Raw genomic sequence first — 19,367 nt, 5'->3', positions numbered from 1 at the left:
ACTTCCAAGGGACCTCAAGCTCCGATGTCCGTCACCGAACACGGTAATGGTATGTAAGACAGAAACATGTGAATTTTCCAATTCCATTGCTACATTAGCTCTCTGTTCCGACGCCTTTCACGGTTGGGTCAACAGTCAATCCACATCCGGCACTCACCGCGGGATAGCGTATAAAACTGTCCAGATGCCCTTGAACCTGTCAGAATCGATCACCGCAGGCAGGAGTCTTGAAGGAAGGAGATTGAATGTGTATACCCATCCCTCGAACAGCGAACCGATGGTCCGGTGTCGTTGATCTGGTCGCTAGTATCACATCCTTTTTTCCGCAACTCCCAACTCCCAAGACACGCGGAGGACAGGACACTCCAGTAAGCCGCAGGGTGAACAGCCCGAAAACCGCAGGTTGTACCTTGTGCGCCATTAAATGGACATAACCTACCCTTAGCCCCTATTAGCTCGTAGCGAGGTACACGGGTCAATCTCAGGAAGGGCACAGACAGACACACGATCACTGATTGAAGTGTGCACCATGCCTATTCCGGTGTACCGAACTGTACCGTTGTACGTTGTGTGGATGTCGATCAATTAGAGGGTGATTCGTACGCGGGCACAATCACTTCCACTCCAGGTGAATCCATTTTCTTGGCACCGTTGGTACCTTTACCTTTATTCGAGTATTTGCTATTTACGGTTTTTGCTCCAACCGGGGTCCAACCCGATCAAGGCTTATTCCGAGCTTCCTTTTCACTTCCCGTGGGGTCGCCCGTACGTTCGCATGCATCTGCGCAGTTCCAACAGCGCTCTAAACTTTTACTTCTGCGAATGTCGCGCGCGCGCGCGCGGTACGATCGGTTGATCATTAGCGGTCGATGATTTAATAAGCAGTCGAGGTTACCACCGGTGGCTAGCATAATGCAATCGTTTGCTGTTTTATCAGTCGAAGAACACTAGCGAAAGAAAAAACGCTTTTTTCTGTTGTTTGCTTTCCTACCTCCCGGTGTGTAGTGTCCTCAGTCGCTTGGTAAAGGGTGGCTTCATAATGAAATGCACGAACTTTTAGCCAGCTTTATGACGGATAATATATCAAGGCTTTATTTGCAAATATCAATTAATGAAGTTGTAATGGCTTTGTAAATTGTAGTAAAAGTGCAATTTTAAAACATTTCTTTTATTCCATGTTGAAGAGATGTATTACGCATCTTTGGTGATGACTTACTCCGTTGTAGTACTGAATGGAAGAGCGGGATTAATTTTGCATGTAAATTTGAGGCGCTTAAGAATAATTCGTGCTGCTTTCGAGCAGTTTTTAAATTTCTACTACCGAGCAGAATTTTATATTACAACTGACGAGCAGTTCCCTACATGCCCCAACGCTCTCCCTCCCTCCTTTCCGAGATAAGGACCAAATTATAAATTGTAGTAAAAGTGCAATTTTAAAACATTTCTTTTATTCCATGTTGAAGAGATGTGTTACGCTTCTTTGACTGATGTTACGCATCTTAATGATGACTTACTCCGTTGTAATACTGAATTCAAGAGAGCGAATAATTTTGCATGTTGGTTTGGGGCGCTTAAGTATAATTCGTGCTGCTTTCGAGCAGTTTTTAACTTTCCGCTATCGAGCAAATTTTTTTATTACAACAGTCGAGCAGTTCTCCACATCCCCCTCCCTCCCGCCCTTCCAAGATATTGTAGATAAAATCGTGTAGTATGCGATTTTTTTTCTGTCAACCACTGTACGTAGTGCTTTTTTGGGAGAGGATCTTCTTGCGCGATTAGTGGTTCTAAATGCGTCTATACATACGGCCTCTAACACTAATGAAGAAAGTCTTTGCTCTTAAGCTATTCTAAGCGCGGTCCGCCGTAAGAAGGTGTGTGTTCGTGTCGATCGCTTCGGGCATCGATACGTAACGATAGATGCGTGCGATTTCAGTGTACGGTAATGCTTTTGCAACGGCGCTGTGTTAGTGTGTGCATTTATCTTCGCTCATTAGTTAATTTCTCTCGCTGCAGAAGATTGCAAATCTTGTGTGTAAGTGCGTGTTACTGATAACGAAACAAATTCTCCCGGCTTACGCAGTCTTGTTCTAAACTCGGTCGCGGTCGCACCTAAATCTCCAACGCTTACGGTTGTGGCACAATGGTTGCAGTTTTTAAAGGTCGATGTACTCTTTCTATTCAATCATTAGCTTGCGCGTGGTAAGGCTTTTGTTCGGAAGTGATTTATTGCTAGTGTTTTAAAGATACTTTTTGAAACGTTTCGAACTCGAATTATCCGCCCTGATCAGAATGTATCAATAATCAATAATTATTTCATTAGCTTTTAGTTAACTATTTAGTGAGTGAAAGCACGTGGTAAAGCCTTTGTTCTGGTACGCTTGTATGCCTTAGTGTGTAGTGTGCTTGTAGTGAATGATTTTAGTTTTTTTTTTTATTAAATGCTAAAGAGTGTGAAATGCTTGCAATTTTTGTGCTTAATTGTATAATATGTTGTGCAGTTTTCGTTTTATAATTCATTTTCTGTGCGGCACGCGTATGAAAAGTTTGAAATTTGCAATGGCGGCGGCGTCCCCAAAAAAGTGGCGTCCTTTTACCGGACATAGTTCATTCATTCGGTGTCTAATGATGTGTTAGTGTGTGCATGCTTTAGAGAGAGAGAAATGTTTCAGTGTCGCAAGGTGCGTTAAAAGCTTTTGTGTTAGTAGTCGATCGTGTTGTGTGTTGATCGCGCTCAATCCTGCTCAATGTATGTGCGTGTGGGTGTAGGTAAAGCAGTGTTTTTAGTGTCGTTCAGTGCGGTCAAGTTTTTGCAATTGTGTTGGTAATCGATCGCTTCCTATGTTAGTTGCGTTCCTGCGCAACATATTTGCGATTTTGTTTTTTTTTCTATCCAGAAATAAGATGAATGTCTTTAGTGAATTCGCTGATGAAATAGAATCGGCGTTGTTCTGTAGTGTTGGCTCATTATTTCTAAAATGCGATTATCAGTGGCTTGTGATCAGTGTATATGCAAAATTCACGTGCTTCTACAAGGTCATTCTCTATCAAACTTCCATTCTCAATTCGATATTCTCTATCGGCGTTCTATAAGCAGGTAAGAAGCATGTTTAATTATCTATTAAATGCGTAAAAATGCTTTAACATTAAAGCTTAGCGTGCGATGAAGGATGCGCAAGCGTTTGTCAGATCTTCTTGGCATTTTGCGTTGACACTTCGTCAACGTGTCACTTCATTTGCTTCCTTTTATCAATTTTTGTAATATCCTCTTCTTGTGACCGGTAAGTGATTCCGAAAATTCTCATAAACTGTTTGGCCATTGTTTGGCAGTGGGAAAATTGTCTGTATTTTATCTTTTTTGTGTCAAAAAATTAACGTATTTTTTCAGCGTAGATCGAAATCGCGTTGTAAAGTTTGTTCTTTTTATTTTATGTTATTTTTTTGATTTTTTTTTATTTGATTTGATTTTTTATTTATTTATTTTTATTTTTTATTTATTTTTTTTGTTTTACTTTATTTTATTTTCTTTTATATTATTTTTTTATTTTTTTTATTTTATGTTATTTTATTTTATTTATTTATTTTTTTTTCTTTTTTTATTGAAATTATAGAGGTTTGAGCCTTTTATGGCTGGCTTCACCTCTTTATTCTACGATTTTTTTAGGTTACATATACATCGAATTCAGTTATATTCAGTTACAGTGCGAAATATATTATCCATTAGATTTGATCGTAAATTCCTATTTTCCTTAGAAAGGATAGTATCTTTCTTTCATTTTTATCTTCGTTAGATAGTGTCTCATCCATTTTTGCCAATACGTCTCCCTTTTATTCCTACATGACTTGGAACCCAGCTGAAGGATATGTTTGACGTCGAGAATCTGAACGTATAGGTCTTTATATCTTACGTTTTCTATGGCAGATCCGTCCGTATAGATGTGATGATGTTGATTGTACTTTTCCGTTCTCAATTCTTTGAAGAATTGGTTTGCTGTAGTAGAATTCACTTCAGCTTGAAGACACCGTTTCATCGACCAGTCGACTATAGGATGGTTGTGATTCTAGGGACGATTTCCAGTTCGAGGTTATTTGGTGATCTGGAGGATTTGTAGACTTGTGAGATCAAACCATGAATCCTTAGCTCTTTTGATGAAAGCTTCCATTTGCCGCATCCTATTATTTTAAAGAGAATAATACAATTTTTCTAAGTCAACTTAATGTGTGAGCGCAATGAGCTGAAAAAGTCAACCTAGAGTCGAGGATAATATCTAAGATTGATGCTTTACGAACATTTGGGATGGTGATGTTTCTAAATTTAATTAATGTAGGTGTCTTATTGTGCCGAATTTCACAAATATGCAATATTTTACATTTTGCAGGGGCGATATCATATTCACTTGATGTAGACCATTTACGTAAACCATTTATTTCGTTTTGTAAAATTCTTCTACGTAAAATGGACTCCACAAAAAATGGACCTTATGGATTCTATGTGAAATTCTTCTATTTAAAATGAACTCTATGCTTATAAGAAACAGAGTTGGAGCAAGGACAACACCTTGCGGTATCCCATTCTCCAACTGTTTGGTACTAGAATGTTTTTTCCGCCGATTATAAAGTTTGATATGCATTTTTTTAAGCCAAACGGCCAAACATACAAGTTTCATGCAATTTGGCTTGACAACCACTGGACTTGATCTGATAGTTGAATGTAAAAGATAAACAAGTACACTTACAATTAAAGGGTAACAGACGTTAGCAAATGTCAAACATTTTTCTTTTAATACAGTGGAGCGCCGATTATCCGGGCATGTTGTACCTAATGGTGGCCGGATAATCGAAGAGCACGGATAAAAGATTTACAATGTTTGCGTTTATATAATACAGTTTAATATTTTCTCTTATTTTTCCTAGCTGTCCTTGCTGTCCATGAATTCTAACAACTCATCAGCATATGATTTTGCAGAGTTGAATTCTATAGGGGTTTTTCAGTCACTCATCTTCTGATTCTGAATTAGATTCATCGTTCATATTGAATGTTGTTTCTATAAAAATACCTGTGTCGCTTTTGAATTCGTATCCAGGATAATTAGAATCTATTAATTATCCACTTCTATGCGCTTTCCTCGCCTATATGTTCCAAACATGATAGTTTTTGAAGATCCTTCCGATCCTTGGTTTATACAATTCTTCAATTTCCGAAGTTTTAAGACCGAAGTAGAGTTACATCCGGAACCTCTCAAGTCTGAGCCAATGAAAATATGGTATCAACAATAGTCATTTTTTCCAGAAATCTATTACTCTTATACACGGTGTACATACTGTTCCTTGGAAAATGCTGATGCATTAAAAAAAGACATGGGTGGATTCCATATGAAGCTGTCATTTCAGAAGCTGCACGGATAATGAGACAGCCGGATAAAAGGTACCCTAATAATCGGTGCTCCACTGTATTGAACTTCTTTCAATTTGTATTCTTTAAAAAAATGAAGAAGAAAAATACGGTATTGCCTTTGGAGTTGATCTCACCATATGTTGGTTGACACTATTTTTTTTTATTATGAGGAGTATATTGTGTACGAAAAAATTTTCTTTTCATAATTTTATAAATTTGTATTAATTGTTTGAGATTGAGAAAATGTTCTCTTGGTCGATCTGAATTATTCTTCCACTCTATTTTTCAGAAGCAATTGGGGAACAAAGTCTAGATCTGACAGACAAGTCAAAAAAGATCTAGAGATTATAGTGCCAAATAAGAAGTCTTTACAGACATACATAGGAAAGGCTTTACTGATGATGTTTTCTCGTTCCTACTGCCTACATTTGCGCTATTAAAAATAGTGAAAAAAAATGTACTAAATGCACTTAAACTATAAATCTCTAGTAATTAAATCACATCCTGCAAAACACTTGCTATAAAATTATTTACGCTTTGTGATGCGTATTTTTAATCCACCCTTGGAGCGAAGTACTAGCTCACCGTAGAGCGTAAGATTCTCCCGGCGATCGACCGCTTCAACACGATACTGTCGCAGGACGGACGCGAGCACTGCCTTCGCCTCCAGTGCACCAAACTTTTGCCCAATGCAATTGCGTGGTCCCGCACTAAATGGGATGTAAGCGAAGGGATGACGCGGTTGCCGGGAGCTAGCGTCCGCCGCATCCGACAGGAAATGTTCTGGATTGAAGCGTTCCGGATTGGGAAAGACGGCCGGATCACGGTGTAGCTGGTAGACGACTATGACGGCGTTCGTGCCCGCCGGTAGCACATGGTCGGCAAGTCGCACATCCTCCGTCAAGCGTCGTCCAATGATCGGGATGCTTGGATACAGCCGAAGTCCCTCCTTAATGCACGCCTCCAGATAACGCATCTCGTGCAGCTCGCGCATTGTTGGCCACCGTTCACTATCACCACCCATAACACGTTCGATCTCTTCCAGCACCTTTTCCTGTACGGAAGGTTCCGTCCCGAGCAAGAATAATGTCCACGAAATGCAGGTAGCGGTCGTATCATGTCCACCGAGAATGAACGTATCCACTTCCTCCCGTATATCCATATCGGAAAGTACTCGTCCACCATCGGACGCCTCGATGAGGAGATCGAGAAATGCGAGTTGCTTACGACCCGTCGTGGAGAGTTGAAGAGATTCTACCGCTTCACTGTTATTGTTCCCGTCCACCAGGAGATCCGATTCTTTGAGACCACCCTGAATGATGGAACGCCTTTCCGTGATCATGCGGTAGGAGAATTTGTGCAAAATGTCCAGACACTTTTGCTGTTCCTGATATTGCTGAGTGCAGCGAAAGATAAAGTCCGGATGTAACCAGAGCTTTTGCAGCCGATTGAGCATTATCTGTCCAATTCTGAAATGTGAAAATCATTTCCATTACATGGAGCGTTTTTGCTGCAGAAAGACGAGCAATAAACGACTTACTTCTCGTGAGCTCTAACGTATTCAGAGTTGGATTGTTGCTGTGCGTACACTGGACATCCCATAGCAGTTTCTGAAGGGAGTGTAAAAATGACTTATAGCGATCCATTGATCATCGTTACGCTTACTATCTTCTAAATTCCTACCGCATATAATATCCAGCGAGCAGAGTGTGATGTAGCGCACACAGTCGAACCCCTCCACGTTGTCTACCTCCTGCGCTAGCTTCTCCACCAACACCGTCGACTGTTTGTTGAACACCTCCACAAAGTCCGACAGGATGCGAAAGTGAAACGTAGGAGTTAGGATCTTCCGACGATGTTGCCACTTACTGGCGGGGCTTGTCAGCAGACCGGTACCGAGCCAGGGCTGTAGAAATTCGTAGTCACGACCCTTCTCAATGTTTTTCGTACTACTGAGAATCTTCTGTAGGGGACGGAATTAGTAGCCAACACCAAAAAAATGGTTAGATTTAACAGGGAAGATAAAATCAACAACCGGATATACGAACCTCGACTGCTTGCGCCTGAGATATAAGTACGTAAGGTGTCATCCCATTCCAGATCCGAGTGATACCTTGCCGTCTTCCATATAGTTTACGGGAAGCAATAATACGGTTGAAGAGTTCTGACCCATAAAAGGAAAAAAAGCCGGAAAGTGAGAATATGATTTACATTTACCCTTTTGCCGTTAGTTTAAATAGTTTTGGCTTCAAAATATTCAATATGTTTGTTGCATTGTAATTTAACTTTATTTAATTTATTCACCAGACGATATTAAATTGTTCGTATTTTGTTCAAGTTTCACACCTTTGAAACAAAATTACTTTGTTGTCGGGTTTGAAATATTTCATTTACGCATCCGTAATACGCCTGTGTGTATGCAACGCGCATCACATAATCTTTCGCACCCCCAATTCTGGCTGAATAACGATTTTATTTAGCTCTTCCGCACAATAATTTGTGCCTGTTTGTCAATATCATAAATTAATGATAATATTAAGCAAATTTGATGGATTTAATACATCGTTTGAATCGTTCGGAAATTACTTCGTGAACTCTCATACTCAAATCTCAAATGGAAATATTGCCTAAAAGTATGCAATCAGCATATCACATGGTTTTAAATTCTGCTCAATAGGTGAAGTCTTGAACACGTGTACGGTTTTAACCTATTAACCGTTGTGTTTAATTTGAAAAATTACTTTTAAAGAAATGTGAACTCATTTTTTGTGTTTTTAAGTGGTTTAACACCAGATTGACCAGTACCAGTTATTTTGACATTTTCGTCAAATTATTTTTAGAGGTTAAACAATTCTAAGATAGTTCCAAAACATGAGTTTTACATATACAGGCGTCCCCCGAGTTACGACCCCCTCAAGATATGACGATTCGCAGATACGACGATTTTGATCTTGATAGTAGTTTGCTCAAATTGTCAGTTTTTTTATTTTCACCAGCAAATATTAAAAAACATGGTCTTTACTGAATTTAAAAATTAAATTGTAGGAATAGACTTATACATTCTCGATAAATATTTTAAGGAAAAGATCAATTAATATACTATTCAAAACGATTTCTAGATTATTATTTCCTCTAGAATATTTGAATTATCGACTCTCTACGTATGGTTATAAACGGTGTATTCTCGACATACGACGTTTTCGACTTACGCCTTGCTTCGGGCTTTTTTTTCGGTCCCAAATACAGTCGTAACTCGGGGGACGCCTGTATATATTCTACAGTAAGATCTCCAATAAACAATAAAATATACTTCAACGCTTCAAAATTGGTTTATAAAAAACAACGAATGAAAAACGCTTCAAACGCTTAGTAGTGCTAGTGTTAATTTTGAAAATTACTTTAAACAAATGTTCACTCATTTTTGCATATTTTTGGGTGGTTTAACACTAGGTTGACCGTACCAGTTATTTTGACTGAAACGCTTCCTTTCTAATCATATTTTTTGGGGGTTCAAAAAATTCGAAGGTAGTTCAAATTTAGTATATTCTACAGTACGATCGAAAGTAAATAATAAAATATACTTCAACGCTTCGAAATTGTAAAAAAAAAATTAATCACGAACGAAAAATGCTTAAAACGCTTAAACGCGCACAAAGAATATGTTGCGCCGTCTAGTCTTTCGCGGGCAGCGGTAAATAAACATCCATTCTTGCGTTTAATTTCTTTTCACTCTTAACACCAAGGAAATTTCGACATCTAAAACACTTCCTGGTAGGAATGGTTGATTGTGCTGCTAATACCTTCCCGGTCAGCATTGATCAGTAGTGCATTGCCAATGATTGGTAGTGTGGCCGGACCGGGTATACGGTTGATATGACGCACCAAACGACGATAACGCTCCAGGTACGCAGCCAAACAGCACACAATGAAGATGAAGCTCACTAGCAGCAAAACACTCGTTTTCGGTACACTTTCCATGAACTGCTGTCTAGTCCAGCTATTCGAACCAATAGCGGAGGTAAACACTGATTCACTGTAAGCCATGGTATGTCAACAACTTCAACTAGAAACTGCACAATTTCTGTTTTCACTACCGCTAGCGCATACACTATTAGCACCTTTAGCAACTAATCGTCGACTAAAACGGGAAGCATGACGTTCGGAGTGTTTATATATAAGCAAACTAACGCTCATACACTACCGTACCGTTTTACGCAAAAATATCCCTACCGTAAGAACTATTCGAGTGAAAAATTATAATGGCCATTAACTGTCCCCCTTAATGCGTAATTCAACCATCCACCCGAAATAGGCGCATAACGCGCACTAGAAATGCACAATAAATGCTAAACATCTGCAAAAGGTAAGGATCATTTTCATGCCATTAATTAAAGTCGCATCAATTAGGCAATTTTCCGAAACCGTTGAATGGTGTTAATACATGCTTCACACTTTCTTCAGTGTGCAGCTGGCAAACCGGTGGATAAATCAATTAATGTTAACCGTTTGCATCACCGTGCAGATGATCGTACGAAGGTGTGTATTTTTTTTCTGTGTATGTTTGTAACTCTTTTTTATTGTCTTTGCTCAGCCACAACACTAGGCGGCGAAACGATATCATGGTGCAGATGCGTCCGAATGACCGAAACGAAAGGTTGTGTGTGTGGAAATACAACGTAAAGGAAAAACGAAAATTCCTTATCTGCTCGGTAAGCACTGAATTATGCCTCATTAGTGTTTCCGCTGTTCAGGTAGATGGTTTCATTTTCTTGCCAAATAGTTTTCTTTTTCTTCACCACACTGAGTAGCTTGAAGTTCAACGTCGTTTAATTTCCATAGATTATGTTTATTTGTTTTAAAACGATATTTTTTATTTTATTGTTTACTTCAACTTTTATTGATGACGTTTCATTTAACGACATTGTAGTGATATTTTGTACACTAGATGACTTGATTTGGTTGATTGTTAAATCCAAGGTTTGTAACACGAGCTATTCCGATTGTAATGGTATGCAATAGCTGTAATTTACATAAAACTTTATCTAATCGAGATTAAGACCAAGAGTATGCTACATGTTATACAAAAAAAATTGAGTAAGGTTGTGAGGAGTTAAGTTAGAAAGCCACGAGTTTTTGGGATTTAAACCTTGCGCCTCTCATGAGTGATTTTTTTTTTGAGAAAAGGTGTATAAACTAGCGATGAGAATATTGACTCTTTTTTGAGAGTTAAAAAAAAGTGAAAAAAATGGTTATAACGATTTGAATCTTTTGCTCACTCGTTTGTGATTCATCGAAAAATAATCCTTTGACTACTCTTTTGAGTTTTTAACTCACTCCCTCACTCAATCACTCTTTGCGACTCACTCTTTTGTACTTCCAAACACTCAATAAGAGTTACTCCATTTTGGATTTAAATCATTCAATAAGCGATCATGAATCAATTTGAGTTTGTGATTAGCGGTGAGAATATTGACTCTTTTCAGAGAATTTAAACAAAGTGAAGAAAGGGATATAAGGATTTAAATCTTTTGCTCACTCATTTGTGATTTATCGAAAAATAATCCTTTGACTACTCTTTTGAGTTTTTAACTCACTCCCTCACTCAATCACTCTTTGCGACTCACTCTTTTGTACTTCCAAACACTCAATTAGAGTTACTCCATGTTGAATTTAAATCACTCAATAAGCGATCATGAATCAATTTGAGTTTGTGATTTGCGATTAGAATATTGACTCATTTCAGAGAGTTGAAACAAAGTGAAAAAAATGGTTATAAGGATTTGAATCTTTTACTCACTCGTTTGTGGTTCATCGAAAAATAATCCTTTTACTACTCTTTTGTAGTGATGGGTAAATTAAAAATTTTGCCGGAGTCTTATCGGACTCATCCGGAATCGATCGCACCCATTAGGAATCGATCGAGCTTGTACTCGTCCAAACTCACCGGAGTCAATTTTAGTTTTTAATCGGAGTCGGAATCAATTTTCCATACACGGAGTCGGAGTGGATCCACGATTCCACTCTCTCACTCTCTGCGACTCACTCTTTTATATTTCCGAACGCACAATAACAGCTACTCCATTTTGGATTTAAATCACTCAATAAGCGATCATGAATCAATTTGAGTTTGTGATTAGCGATGGGAATATTGACTCTTTTCAGAGAGTTAAAACAAAATGAAAAAGAGTTATAAGGATTTGGATATTTTGCTCACTCGTTTGTGATTCACCAAAAAATAATCCTGTGACTACTCTTTGGAGTTTTTAACTCACTCACTCTCTCACTAACTCATTTTCTCACTAACTCGCTCTCTCACTCACTCACTCTCTGCGACTCACTCTTTTTTGCATTTCCGAACACTCAATAAGAGTTGCTCCATTTTGGATTTAAATCATTCAATAAGCGATCAAGAATCAATTTGAGTGTGCGAGAGACAAATGAATATTTTTGTTCTCAAAGCCTTCATTTGCACATTCATTTTAAATTTAAACGTCATTAAAGTTTATTTTTTCTGTCATCTAGGATATTTTTTTAATCATAAACAGATAATTCTTTCCAACAACATTTATAGTACGAACAAGCAAATTCCTCCACATAGTTTTATTTGTTCCTTTTACGTATAAAAAGTAGATACATGTTAGAAGTCTTGTCGTACTAAATGTCGGAGAGGTTTTCAACCCGATTCGCTCGAAAATAGTAACCACTGCTACCTATATATCGCTTTGTAATGGTGGCATGGTTTCCTTCGTCCTTTCGCTTTAGTAGAAGAAAAGAACTACGCTTTAATACTGCTAGATGCGAAAGACCGTGCCGTTGCAGGTAGAGCGAAGTATATTAGCGACATACCATGGTTTCTTACAACGTGCAAGATCATGGATAACGTTACAAGTGGAAAGCAGTAGACGAAGCAAGAGAGTTGATGGAAACAGTAGCTCCGTAGCAGTTAAAATCTGAGTTTTTGTACATCTTCCCCAACCCCCCGTTTTTGCATTAGCTTAGAGCCTCGCGTACAATGTTGGGAATGTCAAAGTAATACTGAGATGTTACGCTGCCAACCAACCAGTCCACGTTTCGTGTACCGTTTCCGTGGCGTTGATACTTGTGGGAGTGCTCACATTTAGTCTCGCTTGTGAAGTCGCACTATTAGCCCATCCTTCGGTCGCAGCACCAGATCGCACAGCAGCTGTACATCTTCCCGTCGGTTGACCGCCTCGATACGGAACTTGCGCAGTACAGCGGAGATGACGGATTTTTCCTCCAGTATAGCAAACTTCTGGCCGATGCAGTTACGCGGCCCAGCACTGAACGGGATGTACGCGTACGGATGCCGACCGATGCAGTTCTCCGGCAGGAAGTTGTCCGGGTTGAATTTGTCCGGGTTGGAAAATACGGACGCATCGCGGTGAAGCTCGTACACGACGATCATCGCGGTAGTACCGGCCGGTATGGTGTAGTTGTCGACCCGCACGTCCTCTGTCAGGCGCCGTCCAATTACCGGTATGCTTGGGTACAGCCGTAAACCCTCCTTGATGCAACACTCCAGATAGCGCATCTCGTTCAGCTCCGCCATCGTTGGGCGACGGTCCCGATCCTTGCCCATCACCTCGTCGATCTCCTGTATGACCCGATCCTGTATCTCCGGTGCGGCACCTAGTAGATACAGTATCCAGGCCATGGCGGCCGCTGTCGTATCATGGCCACCGATGATGAACGTATCGACCTCCTCACGGATCGCCAGATCCGACAAACCCGAACCCTCGAGCAGAAGATCCAGAAAGGCAAGTTGTTTCTTCCTGTATATACCCTCCTGAAGAACACTGCAATCACCTTCCGGATCACTACTCTGGTTGTTTCCGTTGCTGTTATTATTCTGATCTAGCTGTTGTTTACGCTTCCGAAGTTCTTCCTTCCGTTCCCTGACAACACGATCTGAAAAGTTGTGCAACACCTTCAGACATTCCTGATGCTTTTGGAACTCTTTGGTGCGTTTGAAGACAAAGTCTGGATGGAGCCATATTTTTTGCAACCGGTTTCGTATTACTTGTCCAATTCTGTAACGACCAGAGAGGTATTGAAAGAGTAGCTTTAGTGATGGTAACGAATATCTTAGGTCTTCTCTCAAGATGTTCTTCAAGAGTTCAAGAACTCTGGATCTGCTGCTTCTCTTCTTCTCTCCAATACTTAACTGTTTGTGAGCACGAACGTATTCCGAGTTGGAATTCTTTTGCGCATATACTGGACATCCCATGGCAGTTTCTGGAAGTTAGACGAAAAATCCTTGAATTAGACAATCCAGCGACACACACACCGTACATCCTGAAAACTTACCGCAGAAAATATCCAACGCGCAGAGCGTCACGTACGGCACGATGTTGAACGGTTCACCCTGTACCGTGTGCTCCGTCAGCTTCTCGATCAGCACGTCCGCCTGATTCTGGAAGATCGTCACAAAGTCCGACAGTATCTTGAAGTGAAACGCCGGTGTCAACGATTTGCGGCGCGGATGCCAGATGTATCCGGGTGACGTAAGCAAACCATTCCCCAGCCATGCCTTCATATACTCGTAATCGTTGCTCTTCTCCACCAGCTTCGGGTTGCTCAGTATTGGCTGTGGAAGAAAAAGAAAGACAAAAAAAGTACATAAAATACAAGTAAAACACACGTTGCATGAATAATTTTCACCACCACCACCACGTCATGGAACATTTTCCTTTTGTTTGAAAATGTAACTAATTCAAGGAGAGAAAGCTCAATGTCAGTCTACATTTTGGATGGTTCCGCTTGTGGCGTAAGAATACTACAATGGGACACTATTCTTTGCCACGTTGAGATTCGTCGCAATTTCACCTTGAACGTGAAGTGACAGAGAAATCCTCCAAATTGATGAGTAGTTTTCTCGCCTTCACTGTGTGTATGTTGGTACCGTAATAGCGCAAGCATTTAAGATGATTAAAAAATCACCCCGTGGGCGCACACAAGCGACGTGTTTTTCCCTTACTTGAGACCACCTTACGTCAACATTTTTTGTTTTTGGATGGGTCAAGTTTTGTTTGGTGATTTCAAAATCACTATATATATCACTCACAACCACGTTTTTCTCCCGTTCTAGAGTTCAAATTCTGGCAGTGTAGTGGAGAAAGTAGACTTTAGAAATTTGGAGTAATTTCGAGATTTGATCTCACATTCTAGTGATTGGGAAGCAGCGCGCTTACTCACTACTCCATATAAGCTATACGATTGAGAGAGACTATTTGCCATATAAGAAGATAACGTGAGAGCGAACCAGTACCATGCGATTACTGCTGTACATACAGTTCCAGAAAACGCAATTGCGTTGAAACAAAAAAAAGTTGAATATTTTTGTTTTATTTGCTGTTCAAAAAATCACCATCATTTAACAGGTGCTATCAATTTTGTTGAACAGCTCAAATTTTAACCCGCAATAAATAAACAAAAACGAAAAAAAATATACACCTACCTAAGCAACTACGATTGTTGCTGATTCTAGCGGGACCCGCTCTACATGCTTTCGTTGTAAAAATTCCCCCAAATTCCTGCCGTTGCAGTTTGTCACGTAATAGTGTGTTCCCCTCCCCCCTCCCACCACCCCCCTTTATTGCACGCACTTTCCAGGTGCGCCAGCTTAATGTTTCAAATCCATTTTTACCATTCGCAAGCAATATGTTTGACCTGTACTTACCTCAACGGCGGAAGCTTTGGAAATTAACACGTACGGTATGGGACCGTTCCAGACGCGGCTAATACCTTGTCGGCGGCCAAACATTTTTCTCGACGCTATAATACGATCGAACAGTTCTGGAAAAAAATATAGAAAAATTTAAAAATGGTAAAGGGTGGGAAAGTTTTTTTTTCTTCAATCGAGATAAAATCATTGCAAAACTAAAATTAAAATATAATAAATTTATAATATAAGTTCAAATGCCTTTTTTATCTTTTTTTAATTTATTACACCTTCAAAATATTTATAAGCCCACTAAAAACATTTTAAAAACCCCACAACGTTTAAATAAACAAAACAAAAATCAAGGTTTTTATTTAAAAATAACCTCCAAATAACATGTAAATCTCACTCTCTCTCAATTCAAAATTTGCATCCATTATGTAACGATTAGAAACGCTCTGTTTTTTGCTTTTTTGTTTTGACATTAATTAATTTAGTTAAAACTGAAGACACAAACAGTAAATTAGCATGCGTGTCGTCAAGGTCGTGTCGAAAAATGAGGGTTTTCTAACCTAGAAAGTGTCAAGCGAAACGCACGGCAAAAGTTGGTGGAAACTTTTTTCACATTTTTTTTTAAAAAGGGCAAATAGATAGAGTTTCCGTGCGGAGGTATTATCTTCTTACTCCACGCTTGGTTTCTTTTATTCATGTGTGATAACCTAGTTTCATGTTTTGCATACGTTATCTCATCATTTCGTCGGTCACACGGGTGGTGTTTCCCTACCTAATGGTATCTATAATATATTTTGAATTTCTATACCTGACCTACATGTAATCCCGGCGTTGCGTTACCATCGTGGTGAAGAGGAGGACAGGGAGAAAAAGAAAAAAAAATAAAAATTTCCAATCATCACTGCTCATCGCCCCATTACGGGGGCCCATCGATACGAACCGATGATCCCAGCGGGTAGGTTACTGTGCGTTACACACAACCACACACACGCACACAAATCCACATCGATGTGCGAATGTGCTGCTGTGGTTATGGTGGTGAGAAACGATGCTCACCTTAATCACCACACCAATAGGAGGATGGAAATGCAATGTTGGAATAAAATTAATTTGATACCCGCCAGCAGCATATCAGCTAAAGGGACGGACCGCGGGGGCGTAAGTGGGGTGCGGAAGCCAACGGAAACACCAAAAACGCCAACACCCGATTTCATCCATATAACCCTATTGCGGTTCATTTCAACGATGAGTTTAGTTTTTCAAGGGTCTAGATAAGCGACGCATCGATGCGTAACGCAAGCAACGCGCGAGAGCAATTAACATAGCGCCCCATAAATGGGCAAAGATCGTGGCAATATTGTTTTTTTTTTTTCAAAACATTTTTTTTATTTTTCATCACATGCACGGCGAAATGAAAACGGTGTGATATGGCAACGCACGTATATGCAACGCTGCAACTGCGCTGCGGCGTATCTCGCAGGGCCCGTGAGTGACGTTTCCGGATGGATTAGCTGCGGCGTTACGTAACGCATGCAGCGCGCACCCTTTTCGCTCTCACTTTTGGTTTGGTTTTTTGGATATTTTAATTTTCGGGTTTTCTTTTCTTTTTCCTTTTTTGTGTTGGTTAAAATTTCCTTTTCACTACTGTGAACAGCTGTTTGATCAAAAGTGTGTGATGGCCGTGGCGTTACGGTTCACTGTACGCATTTGCAAACGGTAACGCACAGCCTTGTCTGCCGCACGTTACACACATTTTGGCGCCGTTAATTGATTGATTCGTTCCAAATTTGAATGATATTATTGTCTTATTGGCAGCAGCTGTTTGTTGTTGATCGTTGATAACTGGCCGTGCAAAATGGGTGGTTTTTGTTTTTTGTTTTCTGTGCTTTTGCTTACCATCTTTGCAGCCAACATTAATTTGCAGCCCGTTGCCTACCAGCGGCATACAAACGGGGCCAGGTATCTGGTCAATCAGCTTCACCATCTTGGCCCGGCGCGCCTTGAACATCAGCAAAACAAACGCCAGTATGAGCAGCATGGCCAATGTCAGGGGAGAAAACACGGTCAACAGTGCGGTTGCCCGCCGTACCGTCCACCGATCGGAAGCGAACGAATTTTCCATATTGTCTGGCGTGTTTTCCGTTTGTTTTTTAAACGATTTTTTTTTGAATTGTTTTTCTCTTCAACGCAAGAAAAAAACAACGAAACGAAATTCCGAACACTCGCTAGCACTGGTACTGGGATGTAACTGGGAATGTTGTAACTGTTTTGAAAAAAATTCCCACACTTTTACACTTTTTTGAATTTTAAATTTTAAATTTTCCAACCGTTAAACACACCCCCGTGCGTTACACCATTATCTGTCGCTTCTTTCCAAATGTAACTTGCACTAAACGGTTCCGTTACACCGTAACGGTACGCACACGTTCGGGATGTAACACGTTTTCGGGATATAACGCTTTCGGGAGTGTGGTTGCCCGGGGCGCGCGCACACACTGTCCACGCGACGTACGTTGACGATCTGGGCGCGACGTACGCGACGGACCGATATTTATAAAATCAAGCCTTTACGGTGGCGGTACCGAACCGCGATCGGTGACCTTTAGCCGATGGAAAACCGACGAACGCGGGTCCGTGTTGTGTGTGTGTGTGGTGCAGGTCTGCTTCTTCTTCTTCTTCTTCTTCTGCACCCGATTTCGGTTTTGCGTACGATCCACAGCACAGCAGAGCGGTGACGATTGTGCGTTCGACGGAACATTCGGTCCCATTCGGCTATTTAATTGGTCGCCTATAAGCGGCTGGAGAAAGAGCAAACAAAAGTGTTTGTCCATAAACACCTATTGCCTGCTGTAATGGAAACATATTAAAAAAGGGGGGAGGGGGGTGTTGATGGTGCGTGAAACTAAGGGCTGATAATTGTGGGCCCGCGAACGGATGATCGAGATATAATTAATTGTTTGTTATGTTTACATCCTTTCATCCTTCATCCATCAAACGCCCGCAACGTGCGCCGGCGAGGTGTAAGCTGTGACGAATTTATTCGTGCCTTATGAAAATTGATACAGTGTTTTGGGTTAAAAGCTGATTTTAACACAATCGGTTAATTGGCATTGTTTTTTCTTTTGATGGTTTTGTTTGTTTGTTAATGAAATTGTTTTCATTTGCTGTTTATTGATTCATTTATGGTTGTATATTTTTTTTAAATTCTTATTGATGCATTACATTGTGCATAATGGGTTAATTGATTTATTAATCTTTAAGGAATTATGATTTTATGTTTATTTTATTTTATTTTATGTTTATTTTATTTTGTATATTTTAATTTTTTGTTTTACATCTTTGGCTGCAGAAAATGTTTTATTCTTAAGCAGATGAGATGATCTAAGTGATGGCCCCGTAGTGTAGTTGGAAGCGGCGTGAGACTTTACACGACTGGACCGGTATCAAACCCTACCCAGGCCGTAGTCTCCAGTATCCAGCTATAGATAAATAAACTCAAACAAAGCTTAAAATGACAAACCAAGATCTCTTGTTCTTGTTCTTGCTGATCTTGAAGATAAAAATTTCCAATTACTATTTAAAGTCAGCTTCAAGTCCCGATCAGCAGCGATAAAAGATGTTTTGTTTTATATTTATTATTATCTTTCTTCATATTTCGTCTTGTTTTTTTTATTCATTAAAATGTTATAAATAGAACTTACTTAAATAAAACTTTTAAAAACCTTGTTTTTGCAGTTTTATACATTTTTATTACATTTACATTTTTGGTTAAAAAATATATTAATTTTTAGATAATAATCTTCTTTAAGAAATAGATAATTATAATTGGAAGTTTAACATCTGAAACGAAATAATACTTTAAAATAAATGAATAAACAGAAAAACAAAACTAAATTAAACATAATATTTGGTACACTAGAACATAAATAAATATATAATGAAAAAAGTAAGTAAAACGTTAATTAAAACAATAAAAGAATAAAAAGAATCAATAAAAAAGTAAGAAAATCAAACAAAGTTATAAAAAAATCAAATAGATAATTAAACACACAAACAAAATAATGAAATGAATAACAAAAAAAAACAACCGAACCGAAATATTAAAAACATATTAATCTCGTTCCGGGGATATGCATTATGGTTTGTTTCGCGTTTGCGATAGTTCAATGTCAAGATTATGTTTTTTTTCTTCTCTCAAATCGATGCGAAAAACGAGCGGTTACTATGTGATTAGACACGGGTTTAATGTGTTGGTTTCTCGATTTATTCACGGCAACTTTA

General features: G+C 39.4%; 2 protein-coding genes across 3 annotated transcripts; both read right to left on the bottom strand.

Moving 5' to 3' along the window:
• Window positions 1-1,771: 1,771 nt before the first annotated feature.
• On the bottom strand, window positions 1,772-7,584 carry LOC125762295 (cytochrome P450 4c3-like; the record flags this gene model as incomplete). The annotated part of the gene is made up of 4 exons (XM_049424229.1): window positions 1,772-6,861; window positions 6,933-7,002; window positions 7,076-7,355; window positions 7,441-7,584. Coding segments are annotated over 4 exons (1,437 nt in total), but the record flags the coding sequence as incomplete, so codon positions are not given.
• A 4,033-nt stretch (window positions 7,585-11,617) lies between these two features.
• Window positions 11,618-17,879, bottom strand: LOC125770602 (cytochrome P450 4c3-like). Of its 2 annotated transcripts, XM_049440415.1 has the most exons (5): window positions 16,983-17,879; window positions 15,093-15,208; window positions 13,721-14,000; window positions 13,579-13,648; window positions 11,618-13,443 (listed from the first exon to the last, which is right to left on the bottom strand). In XM_049440415.1, the coding sequence occupies exons 1-5, from the start codon at window positions 17,206-17,208 to the stop codon at window positions 12,510-12,512; spliced, it is 1,626 nt and encodes a 541-aa protein (XP_049296372.1). In that variant the 5' UTR covers window positions 17,209-17,879; the 3' UTR covers window positions 11,618-12,509. The 2 variants fall into 2 exon arrangements, with proteins under 2 accessions (XP_049296372.1, XP_049296362.1); XM_049440405.1 differs by having other exon boundaries at window positions 11,618-13,648.
• Between the last annotated feature and the right edge of the window lie 1,488 nt (window positions 17,880-19,367).

Source organism: Anopheles funestus, chromosome X, assembly GCF_943734845.2.
Source record: "Anopheles funestus chromosome X, idAnoFuneDA-416_04, whole genome shotgun sequence".
Lineage (NCBI taxonomy): Eukaryota > Metazoa > Arthropoda > Insecta > Diptera > Culicidae > Anopheles > Anopheles funestus.
The sequence above is the reverse complement of the archived record's forward strand: the minus strand, read 5'-3'. Positions and strand labels throughout refer to the sequence as shown.

What these genes read in the sequence shown, in the direction of transcription:
- LOC125770602 (XM_049440405.1), bottom strand. Translation starts at nt 17,208, where the DNA reads ATGGAAAATTCGTTCGCTTCCGATCGGTGGACGGTACGGCGGGCAACC. An exon ending in TAATGTTGGCTGCAAAGATG is followed by an intron (nt 15,209 to 16,982) that starts GTAAGCAAAAGC and finishes ATTTTTTTCCAG; the next exon opens with AACTGTTCGATCGTATTATA. An exon ending in CCAAAGCTTCCGCCGTTGAG is followed by an intron (nt 14,001 to 15,092) that starts GTAAGTACAGGT and finishes TTTCTTCCACAG; the next exon opens with CCAATACTGAGCAACCCGAA.